Source organism: Xenopus laevis, chromosome 7S (genome assembly GCF_017654675.1).
Source record: "Xenopus laevis strain J_2021 chromosome 7S, Xenopus_laevis_v10.1, whole genome shotgun sequence".
Taxonomy (NCBI): Eukaryota; Metazoa; Chordata; class Amphibia; order Anura; family Pipidae; genus Xenopus; species Xenopus laevis.
Window position 1 is genome coordinate 83137948 of NC_054384.1, and position 14315 is coordinate 83152262.

General features: G+C 38.0%; 1 protein-coding gene across 2 annotated transcripts; it reads right to left on the bottom strand.

Annotated features, from left to right (window-relative positions):
- Nucleotides 1-3043: 3043 nt before the first annotated feature.
- Nucleotides 3044-6163, bottom strand: LOC121396508. 2 transcript variants are annotated; one of them, XM_041571458.1, is made up of 5 exons: nt 6074-6163; nt 4763-5152; nt 4349-4568; nt 3549-3617; nt 3044-3403 (listed from the first exon to the last, which is right to left on the bottom strand). In XM_041571458.1, the coding sequence occupies exons 1-5, from the start codon at nt 6111-6113 to the stop codon at nt 3298-3300; spliced, it is 825 nt and encodes a 274-aa protein (XP_041427392.1). In that variant the 5' UTR covers nt 6114-6163; the 3' UTR covers nt 3044-3297. The 2 variants fall into 2 exon arrangements, with proteins under 2 accessions (XP_041427392.1, XP_041427391.1); XM_041571457.1 differs by lacking the exon at nt 6074-6163 and adding an exon at nt 5382-5622.
- Nucleotides 6164-14315: the final 8152 nt, after the last annotated feature.

A 14315-nucleotide genomic window follows, 5' to 3' on the forward strand; every position in this document is an offset into this window, starting at 1 on the left:
ATAGTTTTTTTTTTTAACTTATGGGGGGGTCCTGACCACCAATGCTTTTTTATAAAACATTTATGGGGCCCCTGGTGCCAATAGTTTTTTTTATACTTATCGGGGGGGGGGGGGGGCTGACCACCAATGCTTTTTTAAAAAACATTTATGGGGCCCCTGGTGCCAGTAGTTTTTTTTTTAACTTATGGGGGGCCCTGACCACTAATGTTTTTTTAAAAAACTTTTATGTGGGACCCCTGTCGCCAATTTTTTTTGTTTTTTAAATTATAAGGGGGCCCTGACCACCAATGGCTTTTTTTTGTGAGTGCGGGGTTTACCATTTTAAGCAGTTGTGTCTTTGTGGACATTTTACTGTGGTGTGGGCGGGATCTGTGGTGGGCCTTGGGGGTGGGCGGGGACCGGGGGCCCAGAAAATTTTGCTGTACGGGGCCCCGTGATTTCTGATGGCAGCCCTGGCAGGTATTGTTGAGACTACCTTCTGAGTGAATTCCCACAATATATATGTGTATGTGTGATAATGTTCCCCTCAAAGCAAATAAAGTTGTCCGTGTTGAATAGAAAGTGTTGAATATAAAGCACTAAATGTAGGAACAGAAGCCCCATAGAGATATACTTTGCCAACTGTGTCCCTTGGGACCCTTCAATGCCATTGTAGAAATAAAAGAAAGGGAAAAAAAACCCTAAAAACTGAACGATTGCTGTTGGAATATTTCACCCATTATATTTTGTAAATTTAGCCTTTTTTGTCCCTAAATTATTAAAAATATGGTACAGGTATAGGATCCCTTATCCGGAAACCCGATATCCAGAAAGCTCCGAATTAAGGAAAGGCTGTCTCCCATAGACTCCATTTTATCCAAATAATCCAAATTTTTAAAAATGATTTCCTTTTTCTCTGTAATAATAAAACAATAGTTTGTACTCGATCCCAACTAAGATACAATTAATCCTTATTGGAAGCAAAACCAGCCTATTGGGTTTATTAAATGTTTAAATGAATTTCTAGTAGACTTAAGAAGACCCAAATTACGGAAAGATCCGTTATCTGGAAAACCCCAGGTCCCAAGCATTCTGGATAACAGGTCCCATACCTGTACTAGTTTCCACATGCAAAAAACCTAAATACTCAAAATTACTTTTGATGAAACTCAGATTATCTTTACTGAAACTAGCCATTGTTTTGTTATTAAATTATTATGAAAAATCTAGAGCTTGGCTGCACAAAAAAAGATTTTATAAAAGCCTAAATCTAATAGTTGCTTTTGTTTTCTATTATGATCCCCTAAATTAGCCCACATTTTGTGCTTTAAAATATGGGGAAATAAAACCTCTGGATTGGAACCCGAAATAAGTTTATTTGTGAAACACGGAAACGTGGCAAAGAAACTTGCTGCTGCGGAACTGACGGGGTTCAGACCAGATCACAGGAATAGCAAAAGATGACTTTTGTTCAATTTCACCCAGTTTCTTTTCTCCTAAACTAGCCCCTGTTCTGTCCTGTAATTGGGACTCATCTGACGTTTGTCTGCCAAATAACAAACACACTCTCTAATGCCACTGGGAAACGTGAATAAAATGGCAAAATTCTTTTGGTCAGTTTTACCCAGTCTTCTAAATCAGCCCATTTTGGTCAGTAAATTAGGCAAAATGAGGGTTTAGCTGTCATATAAAACATTGGGACCATCCAATGCCATTGTGGAAAAACCTTCCATATTTCACCCATTATATTCTCCTAATTAGACTGTAACTTGTCCCTAAATTGTGAAAAATATTGGTCTAGTTTTCACATGAAAGAAACTCAAAATAACTGGCAGGAAACGGCTGCACACGTCAGAGTTAGGCCCATAGCAAACAAAAAGTTCCTTCCCCCCCCCATTTTTTTTTCTCCTAATTGTTCCCTTTTTTCTGATTTGTAAATAAAAATGAGTCCTTTCATTGTCACTTTTTAGAAGAAAAAGCTCTTACAGTGTGGGTACTTTGATCACCAGGACCGGATTTACATAGCACCCCAAGGCCCGCTGCCACTCATCACCCCCATCCCCTCCGCTTCCTTTGTGCCCATGCACAATTTTTCAACATCGGGTCCAGAGTCCTGGGATTAACCACACCCATGTCACCCCTTCCACGGTGCTCCTATCTACCTCTACTGCTTATATGGGAGGTCATTTTGCTGAGTGTATGCGAGGAGGTACCTGAGAACATCTTTTATTTTTATATTGCAGTATAGTGTATGTTTAGGAAAAATATCCTATTTCCAAAGTTTTGGGTCCCCTACAATGGTTTTTGTTTATGTGATGTGTTTTTTTTCTGTTTTACAACTGAAAAATGGTACATGTATTATAAGAGCCACCATAATAAATACTAAACTCAAGTGTATTGAATAGGAACAGATTTGGTCTAGGGGTGTCATTAACACTGGGGCAGTTTCTCACTCATCAGCACCTTAGCACTTGCACCCTTGGCAATTGTAAATTCCTGCTTCTGGATGTGATAATAATCCCTGATTCCAAAGCTAAAACTGGAAAACTATTGAGTGGTCTTGCGGCTTGTACTATCTGCCATCTCTGCCTTAAACAAATTAAGAAATGTGTGAACTGGTATGGGATCCATTGTCCAGAAACCCATAATCCAGAAAGATCAGCGTTATGGATAGGCCATCTCCCATAGACTCCATATAATCCAAATAACCCATTCCTTTTTCTCTGTAATAATAAAACCGTATCTTGTACTTGATCCCAACTAAGATATAATTAATTCTTATTGGAAGCAAAACCGGCCTATCGGATTTATTAAATGTTTACTTGTTTTTCTAGTAGACTTTAGGTATGGAGATCCAAATTACAGAAAGATCCCTTATCCTGAAAACCCCAGGTCCTGAGCATTCTGGATAACAAGTCCCATACCTGTACAAGTTTGCTACAATAAGTGCACTCTGTAAAGGATAGATATTATAATTCTGCTACTTACAAAGGCATGTTAAATGACATTAAAAGAAATGTATAAAACCCTACACATATGATATCAAAGAGATGAATACAAAGAAGAAATTATAATATTTAGGTTTTATTGAAAATATTTTTTCTGAAAATGACAGAATTTACCGATTAGAATTTCATTCCATAGTGACATTGGAGATGAGGCTGAAAAGAGACAAAGGTCCTTCCTGCCTCCAATTAAAGCAGCGTCTTTCAATTTTAGGTTTTATTCTCCTATCAAGAAGTCATTCTTGTCCAACGAAGCTTCGAAATTCTCTTTGTTCTCATCATATTCTTGTAATGATGCCCAGTCACTCCTGTTCTAGTCACTTTCACTCTCTTCTGATACAGTAGATGTGCTTTCCTCACTCTCGTTGGAAGACTTTTCTGACTCACTTTTTTCTTTTTTCTTCTTCTTTTTATCTTTCCTGCACATACAAAATCATTCAAGAGATTCTTAAAAATGCAAATACTTACCGATATGTATCTGGTATGTTAGATGAAAATGTATGCAAGGCCCTGGGTTCAGAATATTTAGTGGTTATAAAAAAAGCATTGTAAATGTTTACTTACCCTTTCTTTGAAGTATTATCTGGTGGGTTTTCTTCATCACTATCAGGGTTTTTTTGCCTTCCGTTAGTACTGCAAAAAAAAAAAAAAAAAAAACAGGAAAAAATTGTGAAATGGCTACAGGATTTTTTATTCAATATTTTTGCTGCAGTTGACGTATATGTATGTATGTATGAAAACCTATAACTTAAGTGTGTGACCATATAAAGGCTCAAGGCCAGACACCGATTCCAAGGAAGAACAACTGATGACATCACTAACCCACATATATAAGGTTATATTACTGGTTATTTATGGCTGAGCAGACTCAAATCTCACTAAATTGGCTCTTGCCCATATCTAACTAAATTGGCTTTTGCTTAAATATTTAGTAAAAAATTTAATAAAATATGCAAAGAGCAAAACAAATAAAAATTCTCATGTCTCAATGTAATATTCTTCGTTAGGCTTTTATTGCTTTGCAAATTTGAATTGCGCTTTAAGATCCTTTAACAAATGCTCTGGAGTTTCATGAATTATTTTGCCGCAAAAAAAGGTTTGCGTTTGGCAAGTTTTATTACATACACTGCGCACTATCACAAACTATAACGTTTGCAATCGCTATCCTACTGTCACATGAGGGGCAAAGTGTTCAGAAAGGAAAAATATTTCACTTTGCGAACATTTTGAACGAATTACGAACAATTTTTGCATTATCGACCAATATTACATTCCCCCTTATTGTCTTTTTTTTTTGTATTTTAGTGTAAGATATGTTTCCACCTTTCTTGCCCACCACAAAAGCAAAAAGAAATGTCACTTACCATAGTTTGACTGCTATTAGTAAGAGTACTATGCCTATAACAAGGAGCGCTCCAAGTATTACAGTATGTATAGTCTCCCCTTTAGCACTTGAATTAATATATTCTAGGATGGCATCTTGAAAAGAGACAGTGGCTGCGGCTGTGGCTGTTGATGCAGTAGTGGTCGTTGGGGGCACAGTCGTTGTTTGAGACTTTGACCAGAACCCTCTCTGCGACTCATCTGCAAAGTAAAATGATCCCATGAATCTCAAGGAAATGATAGTTTAACTAAGTGAGCGTGTGGGCACTTTAGTCAATGTGCTGTGTATTGGGGTTACAATACAGACACTTTTCTTTCACATCTAATGAGTGATACATTTCATTGGGATTACATTTGAAATTAGGAATGATTGTTTTTCTTGCGATTTAACTTACCTGTGTCTTTATTCTCAACTTGATTCTCAACCTGAATTTCTATAGATGGAACCGGCTCGTACAACTTTCCTAAAATTTTCAGCCGGACCTGATAAGTGCCACTGTCTGTCATCTCTGTGGGATTAATCACCAGAGAGCAGATCCCTTTTGCCACCTGGCTTTCAAAAAGGTGGTATTTTTCCTTCAAATCGGGCGATTCCATTGTCGCATGTTCTCCGTACAGGTGGATTAGAGACGTGTAACCTTTCGAATCCATTTTCCCCCATTCCAGTTGGACTTTGAGTGGGTTGAGTTGACCGCGTGTTTGAAACATACATGGAATTATATTGATTGTATGTGCCTTCAGCGTCAGCTTCTCTTTAAATAATGTAAAATGTTCAACATTCACTGCTAAAAGAGGGGAAAAATGACATTAGGATCATGAAATGTACAGAGCAGTCTCTATCAGCCTCATCCTGCAACAGAGGCGCCTACCAAATTTCATTCATGAGTCGTGTCCCTGACTTTTCACATGCACTCACTAATCTTACATTGATATATATATATATGTCATTGGTTTGAAACATACGGAGCCAGTTAATGTCTCAGGAGTAAAAAAACAGGGAATGATCTTTCTTACCTGATGTGGTATGCATAAATAAAGTAAATAGTCCGAATATGAAGATAAATAAATGATGATCCATTGTTTTAGATATATTAAGATACATGATGTGTCCACTAGTAGTGTTCACTTCAAGCTCTAACGATGAAATGAGCTCAGTGCCAGCTGTACACTTTGATATTTTCCAGGCTTATGATGTCACAATGGCCAGAGTGATGATGTCACAATGGCCAGATTGATGATGTCACAATGGCCGAGTGATGATGTCACAATGGCCAATGCGATGATGTCACAATGGCCAATGTGATGATGTCACCATGCTCATTCGCTGTAAGGTACATATCTCCCAGAATGCTCTATGAGACACAGCATGTAAAGAGAATTACAGATGCTATGAACAATCTGCATTTAATTAGCACTGCAGGTGTGGGAGTGATGTCACCACCTGGGAGGAGGGAAGCTCTCTGCCAAAGGCAGGAAGCAGGAAGTGAGAGTGTGTCTGTGTGAGGTAACTAAGAGAGGGCTGTGAAAAGAAGAGATTTGGATACTGAGACAAGTCTTTGAGAGACTGAGGTATGGACTAACTGCCTAAGCGGGACTAAATCATTACTGACAAGAGCAGCACATCTGCGGCCAGTGGGCCAGTTAAAAAGGCTGTTCTGATTAATAAGCACAACTTGTAAGTTTCTGTTAATTCTGTTACAACTTACAAGTTATTCTCCATTGAAAACTCTGTTGTGAAATAAACATACAGATTTCTTGTAAAGTTGCCTGGAAGTCCTTGCCTTTCTACGTTGTGCAGGTATTGTTGAGACTACCTTCTGAGTGAATTCCCACAATATATATGTGTATGTGTGATAATGTTCCCCTCAAAGCAAATAAAGTTGTCCGTGTTGAATAGAAAGTGTTGAATATAAAGCACTAAATGTAGGAACAGAAGCCCCATAGAGATATACTTTGCCAACTGTGTCCCTTGGGACCCTTCAATGCCATTGTAGAAATAAAAGAAAGGGAAAAAAAACCCTAAAAACTGAACGATTGCTGTTGGAATATTTCACCCATTATATTTTGTAAATTTAGCCTTTTTTGTCCCTAAATTATTAAAAATATGGTACAGGTATAGGATCCCTTATCCGAAAACCCGATATCCAGAAAGCTCCGAATTAAGGAAAGGCTGTCTCCCATAGACTCCATTTTATCCAAATAATCCAAATTTTTAAAAATGATTTCCTTTTTCTCTGTAATAATAAAACAATAGTTTGTACTTGATCCCAACTAAGATACAATTAATCCTTATTGGAAGCAAAACCAGCCTATTGGGTTTATTAAATGTTTAAATTAATTTCTAGTAGACTTAAGAAGACCCAAATTACGGAAAGATCCGTTATCTGGAAAACCCCAGGTCCCAAGCATTCTGGATAACAGGTCCCATACCTGTACTAGTTTCCACATGCAAAAAACCTAAATACTCAAAATTACTTTTGATCAAACTCAGATTATCTTTACTGAAACTAGCCATTGTTTTGTTATTAAATTATTATGAAAAATCTAGAGCTTGGCTGCACAAAAAAAGATTTTATAAAAAGCCTAAATCTAATAGTTGCTTTTGTTTTCTATTATGATCCCCTAAATTAGCCCACATTTTGTGCTTTAAAATATGGGGAAATAAAACCTCTGGATTGGAACCCGAAATAAGTTTATTTGTGAAACACGGAAACGTGGCAAAGAAACTTGCTGCTGCGGAACTGACGGGGTTCAGACCAGATCACAGGAATAGCAAAAGATGACTTTTGTTCAATTTCACCCAGTTTCTTTTCTCCTAAACTAGCCCCTGTTCTGTCCTGTAATTGGGACTCATCTGACGTTTGTCTGCCAAATAACAAACACACTCTCTAATGCCACTGGGAAACGTGAATAAAATGGCAAAATTATTTTGGTCAGTTTTACCCAGTCTTCTAAATCAGCCCATTTTGGTCAGTAAATTAGGCAAAATGAGGGTTTAGCTGTCATATAAAACATTGGGACCATCCAATGCCGTTGTGGAAAAAACTTCCATATTTCACCCATTATATTCTCCTAATTAGACTGTAACTTGTCCCTAAATTGTGAAAAATATTGGTCTAGTTTTCACATGAAAGAAACTCAAAATAACTGGCAGGAAACGGCTGCACACGTCAGAGTTAGGCCCATAGCAAACAAAAAGTTCCTTCCCCCCCCATTTTTTTTTCTCCTAATTGTTCCCTTTTTTCTGATTTGTAAATAAAAATGAGTCCTTTCATTGTCACTTTTTAGAAGAAAAAGCTCTTACAGTGTGGGTACTTTGATCACCATGTTTTTCTTCCCTGGAACATGTAGAAACCGTGCATAACTATTTACAATGGAGACCCCTGTGGCAGCTATTGGGTTAAAAGTAGGATCCCCAAAAATAAAAACTGCAAACAGCCCGCCACACATTATTAAAATTGTAAGCTCACGTGCCACGTTACTCAGATAGAGTTGGACTGGTGTATTAGGGCCCACTGGGACTGAGACTCAAGGGCCCATCTCCTGGCACCCAACCTTGCACCACTCCTAATACTCTCCGCACCCCCACTTGTGCCAGACGCTGCATATTTCTGTGCTTGCATCTGTTTAGGGAGACAGGCCTGTGTGGGCTGAGGAGGACTGGGTCGGCAGCTCTGTCCTCAGAAGAATGAGTGGAACACAATTTCTGTAAAGAAAACATTTAGTGTGATTGTTAATGAAGGGCCTAACAACACCAAATTTAAATTGTATACTGTGGGGCCCCTGAAGAGATGAGGGAGTTACAGCACTTTTGGGGTGGGGCTTTCATCATTTTATGTATGGGGCCCGTGATTTCTGATGGCAGCCCTGTAGTCAGCCAGGAGGAGGGGAGTTAATGGTGTAGCTGTTTGGCTTGTACCATAGACAGACAGAAGGGGTGCTGAATTGTTTGGGTTGGTACCACAGACAGAAGCTGGGGGGTTAAAGTGGTCGTTGTTTAGATTGGTACCATAGACAGTAGGAGGGGGATTAATGGGGTAATTAAATGGGTTGCTACCACAAACAGTAGGGGGGAATTAAGGGGGCAGTTGCTCAGGTTATTACCAGATGGACATTAGGGGGATTAATTGGGTAATTTGGTAATACATCAGCTGTAGACAGATCCCTGATAAACCATAGGGTGCTTCTTCTCTAAGTGGGACCTCATAAACTCCTATGCTATATTATAAGGCTCCTAGGCTCAGTCTGCATATATTATAGAGGCCCACATGTGCTGTGACACTTGTTACCCTTTTCTAGGGGTCCCTTAATCTATATTCCACGTATACTCATAAATTCTGGAGCCTAGAAGTTCCTATTTATTATTTGGCTGCAGTACTCTTCCAGTTCTGCTATCCATTTTAAATAAGGGCCCCTGTACTCTGTATACTAATTCTATTGATTATATAGTGCCGGTTATTTGGCAACTCTTTTCCTCTGCTACTGGTGCAAGTAAGATCCTATGGAACAGAATAGCCTCAAACAATAGGTTCCCCCAGAAAACCAGATGTGTTTGGAAAATAAATTGTGTGTACCATAGCCCTAAGGGAGGGCAGCTCCATGGACAGGAGGGAATTCAGAATTCCGGGGGTCAATACTGGGGGGCTGGATTTCAAAAGAATCAGAAGACACACGGTGACACCATGCCTGTTATTGGCTCATTTAGCATGTGGCTTCCAGGATCCATTTCTGACCCCACTGTGCTCTTGCAGTTTTTACAAGGGTGTTGTTCTCATTTAAAAGCAATTATTTGTGTAATTCACACTGGACCTGTGATCCCTTGTTCATTATAGTGTGCTGAATACGTTTCTGATGGTGGGCATACTAATGGGTACCAACAATGGGTACCAATCTTTAGTTGTTAGGCTTTCTTTTTTTTTTTGGTTACCAACAGTGCCTGTCACCATCAGAACATTTTTGTACCAACTAGGGCCTTTTAAAATGAAAGGATTAGGGACACAACGAATCCAGGATTCAGCTTGGAATTCGGACAAGATTTTTCAGCAGGATTCGTGATTTTTCGTTACACAAACAAGGAAGTCAAAGTATCCTTTCCTTCTTATTTCCCTAATTTACATATACAAATTAGTTTGTCGGTATTCGTCCGAATCCTAAAATAGTGGATTTGGTTCATCCCTAGAAAGAATCTTGCGTAGAAAGGAGATGGAGAGGTGGCCCTGGTTTTAGCTGCCAGTGACTGTGGTAGCTAATGGGGGCAAGAAATGAGCAAAACCAACATCAAAAGTGAGATCAGTAATCAGTATTGATCAGTTACATGCATTCAGATTTGCAAAATTACAAGGGTACCCAAATATTTTCATAGCCAGTTTTTCCCATTTGATTTAATTTCATACAACTGAATACTACTTCACTAAAAAAAATTTTTTTTTAGAAAACACCCCAGTACTCAGATGTTCCTGGGAAATGAAAGACATGCCACTGTTATCTTTTTTGTTGTAAGTGGAGTCAATTATTATGCAAGCTGAGAGGGGTTCCCAAACTTTGTCATATTACTGTACATCTGTATGAATTCAGTCAACAGTTCCAGATGGATTATCAGTCATACAAGAAGTAATTTGAACATCTTTGCCCACAATCTCTCAAATGAGATCTATTGTCTAATTTTCCCTAGCTATTTGAATACATTTTGTTTTGAGACGAAAATTACTTTGACTTGCATATATGAGCATTTTGCCCCACACATTTATAACCTTTTTCTATTTAAACAGAATTAATTGCATTAAGAAATACCTACTAAACAGGTTATCGTTGTCTACCTCCACACGAGCATAGATTTTTTGTAAAGCTCTGATTAATAAATAAGGACTATATAAAGAAAGCTTAAACAAACAATAAGCACTGATGTTCTGGGACAGCTGTGTTGTGTGTGCAGCTGATACATTGCTGATAATAAAAGGGGACAAAATAAAGGCCCCCAGATGCATGACGGGTAGAGAGAGAAATATTACATATATTGCACCTGATATATTGTGCACACTGCATTAATAAAATTGCAAGGGTTTGCCCTGCTGCTGATATTCCTGTGTGCCAGTGAATTTCTTTTTACCTAATATATTGCACCATTCCACTGTACTTTTATCCTTTATTTTTCATGTATTTTTTTTTTTATATTGTGGTAGCTGCAGGCAAAAAAAATCCTACGCATTTCCATTTAAACAAACAACAGAAAAAAAAAAAAAAGAAATGGAAAAATGAAAATCTTGAAATGCACCTGTAGCCAAGCTGTGAGCAGAAGAAGGGCCTCTTACAAAGTAATGGGAAAACGCACTTGCCTTGACAGAATGTGGTAATGGAAAAGGCTCCAGGGTGATGCACACGTGAATGATAAGCCGTATCACACCTCCTCTTTTAATCTAGTGCACATCCTCTCAGCTGGATACGATTCATCATGTATTTCCACAGTAGAAACCTTATTCTAAAAGATGTGTAGCTACTTAAAGGAAAACTATACCCCCAAACAATGTAGGTCTCTATGAAAAGATATTGCATAAAACAGCTCATATGTAAAATCCTGCTTCATGTAAATAAACCATTTTCATAATAATATACTTTTCTAGTAGTATGTGCCATTGGGTAATCATAAATAGAAAATTGCCATTTTAAAAAATAAGGGCCGCCCCCTGGGATCGTAGGAATCACTGTACTCACAAACATACCAACAAACCATACATGTTAGGTCACATGAGCCAATTAACAGACAGCGTTGTGTCTTTTGCTTCGACACTTCTTCCTGTTACAGTTAGAGTTGAAGTATTTCTGGTCAGGTGATCTCTGAGACAGAACAGAGACCATCACGAAATGGTGGTTCAAGGCAAGAGATGTAAAAGGGCAATATTTACTTAAATATATATTCCAGTTTGGTAAGATTCTTTAATATGCCACTTAATATGATATAAACTATCTGTTGCTTAAGTGTTCATTTTGGGGTATAGTTTTCCTTTAAGAACAGGCTTCAATTTTCTCAAAGGCAACATAGACCCTTGGCTATGTAGGTATCAGGCTGAAATAATATAATTAAAATCTGGTTTAACACTTTTATAATGCTTTGCGTTGCACTGTTAATGCTGGAGGTGAACTAGTGTTCTGGTGGGGGGGGTAATCAATAATTTTTTGTTTATTTTATATATATATATATATATATCTATCTATATATCTATCTATATATATATATATATATATATATATATATATATATATATATATATATATATATATATATATATGTACCCTAACGAAGGCTCACTAGTGTTGCTGAAACGTGGGGTTTTATGCACTAATCATAATTAAACTTTTAGTCTTTTCTTGTAAATCCTGTGCTGTGCCAAATAGTAAGTAATAGCAATCCATCTCCTGTATTCAACCAAGGTGAATGGTAAGGAAATCCATACGTAAAGAAAGACCAGCAACTCCGGGATTTTTTCGTGATCAAATTGTTATTAAATTTGTATAAATTTGTAAACCTTTACGTGTATATATATATATATATATATATATATATATATATATATATATATATATATCAATAACTTATTTTGAACCTTTAAATCAGTACACAGACATAATTCCTTGCAGTGCAGACAAAGAGAGATAGATGCTGAAAAAAGGATGGATGAAGAACAAAGTAGAGCTTGGAGTCTCATCTGAATTACTAGGGAACCACATAAGTGAGGCTGATGTCACAGTTAAGCTGGCCATAGACGCGGACCGTGTGTGGAGAGTCCCGATATTTTTCGTCCGGCGGAGATCGGTCGTTTGGTCGATCGGACAGGCTAGAAAATTCGGCTACCGATAATATCTCCGCATGTATTGCCGATCGTACTATTTTCAGTGAGAGACTGTTACCAACTTTGTCAGACATAACTTTTATATGATTGCTGTAGGGGCAGAACATCGGCTGATCTGTTCTTTTACTACTTTATTTGGTCGGAATGGTAAGACTTTGATCTGAATGGTTAGTGGTGGGTCGGGAGATGGGAAAGTCCGATCGTACGTTGATTCGTATGATCGGATCTCTGCGTCAATGGCCAGCTTTAGAGAGGCACATACCTTGGTGGGGTTTGCATGTGATCACACATTTGCATCATGCTGCATTTTTGGACAGTTTAAATTTAGATTTCAGCACATTGTACATGATTCAGAAACAATAAAGACAATGAGCACCAAGAGGTGTAATGTCTCAGAAGGAAATGCTCTAAGTTTGTTGTGGTTTAATTTTAGTTCAAGGAAATGCCTATCGACACTAATATTTTCTTCCTGCTGCAGTCTCTGGGCTTGCTACACCCAAGCTTGTGTCTGGAGTCCTGAGTGTTCTTCTCTTCTGGTTGTGCTCAAAACCCTCAAAACCCCAGGTTGTGCTCTTTGGAGTTTTAACATTATATTTTCTATTTTATATATATTTGCTATTTTATGTCTGTGTATGTAACCAGCCTTGACATGAACAGGCCTGGAATCAACCTTTAGTTAGCCAAACCATGACAACCTTCATAATTTAAAAGTTGACCGAATTGCAATAGGAATGGCAACAAAATCAATGGCACTTGAACTGCAGGTTATTATTTCTGTATAATTGTATAGATGCACTTAAAGGAACAGTAACATCAAAAAATGAAAGTGTTTTAAAACACAGATATAATATATTGTTGCCCTGTACTGGTAAAACTGCTGTGTTTGCTTCAGAAACACTACTATTGTTTATATAAAAAAGCTGCTGTGTAGCAATGGGGGCAGCCAAAAGGAGAAAAGGCTCAGGTTACACATCAGATAAGCTCTGTAAAACATAATGGTGTTATCTATTATCCACTTTTTAACCTGTGCCATATAGACTTTTTTCAATTTCCACAGTTGTTACACAGCAGCTTGTTTATATGAACTATAGTAGTGTTTCTGAAGCAAACACATCAGTTTTACCTGTTTAGGACACCAGTACATGGTATTGTCATTACTTTAAAACACTCTCATTGTGTTATTGTTCCTTTACTTAGAAGCTGAACTGCTGCATGTCATTGGCATTGTATGTCTGTATGGCATTGACATTTCACCATGTAAATATAAAGAGTATGATAATCGGTAATAGCAGCATAGGGGTGTCCTGCATTTCCTGCAAAAGAGGGGTACAACTTTCTGAGGAGCACTTGCACCTTTAGTCATTACTTGTCTTTACCAGTTAATTTTTGGATTCGCTAATTATAAACAATATGGGTAAGAATTTTTTTAAATAAAGTTGACCCCCTGGGAGATGGTATTTTCCAAGTCTTCCATTTGTTACTCGTATTAGAATTATTATTATTAACATGTATTTATATAGCGCCAACATATTGCGTAGCACTGTAAAGTAAATGTGATTATACAACTAAATCACATGAATTATATACATAGAAAATATGGAGTTACATACATCACAATCAATACCGGTACAAAAGGTGAGGAAGGCCCTATGCAAAAGAGCATACACTCTAAAGGGAAGGGCGTAATACTCAAGGTGTGGGCAAGATCGAATTAAGTGGGTGAGAAATGTGGTACTGTATGTGGTGTTGTATTTGGTAGTTAAGCAGAGTGAGGGTAGGTTTCTCGAAAGAAGTGCATTTTAAGAGATTTCTTGAAAGCAGAAAGGTTGGGAGAAAGTCGGACAGACCGTGGGAGAGAGTTCCAGAGGAGGGGTGCAAAGTCCTCAATGCGAGCTTGTGAGGAGGTAATGAGAGAAGAGTTGAGTAGCAGGACAGTAGAGGAGCGTCGTAAGCGGTTGGGTGAGTATATAGAGATGAGTTCCGAGATGTAGGGTGGGGCAGAGTTATGAAGTACTTTGAATGTCAGGGTCATTAATTTGAATTTGATTCTGAAAGGTATTGACAGATTGGCGTGGCAGAAGAGGAGCGGTTGCTAAGGTGTATG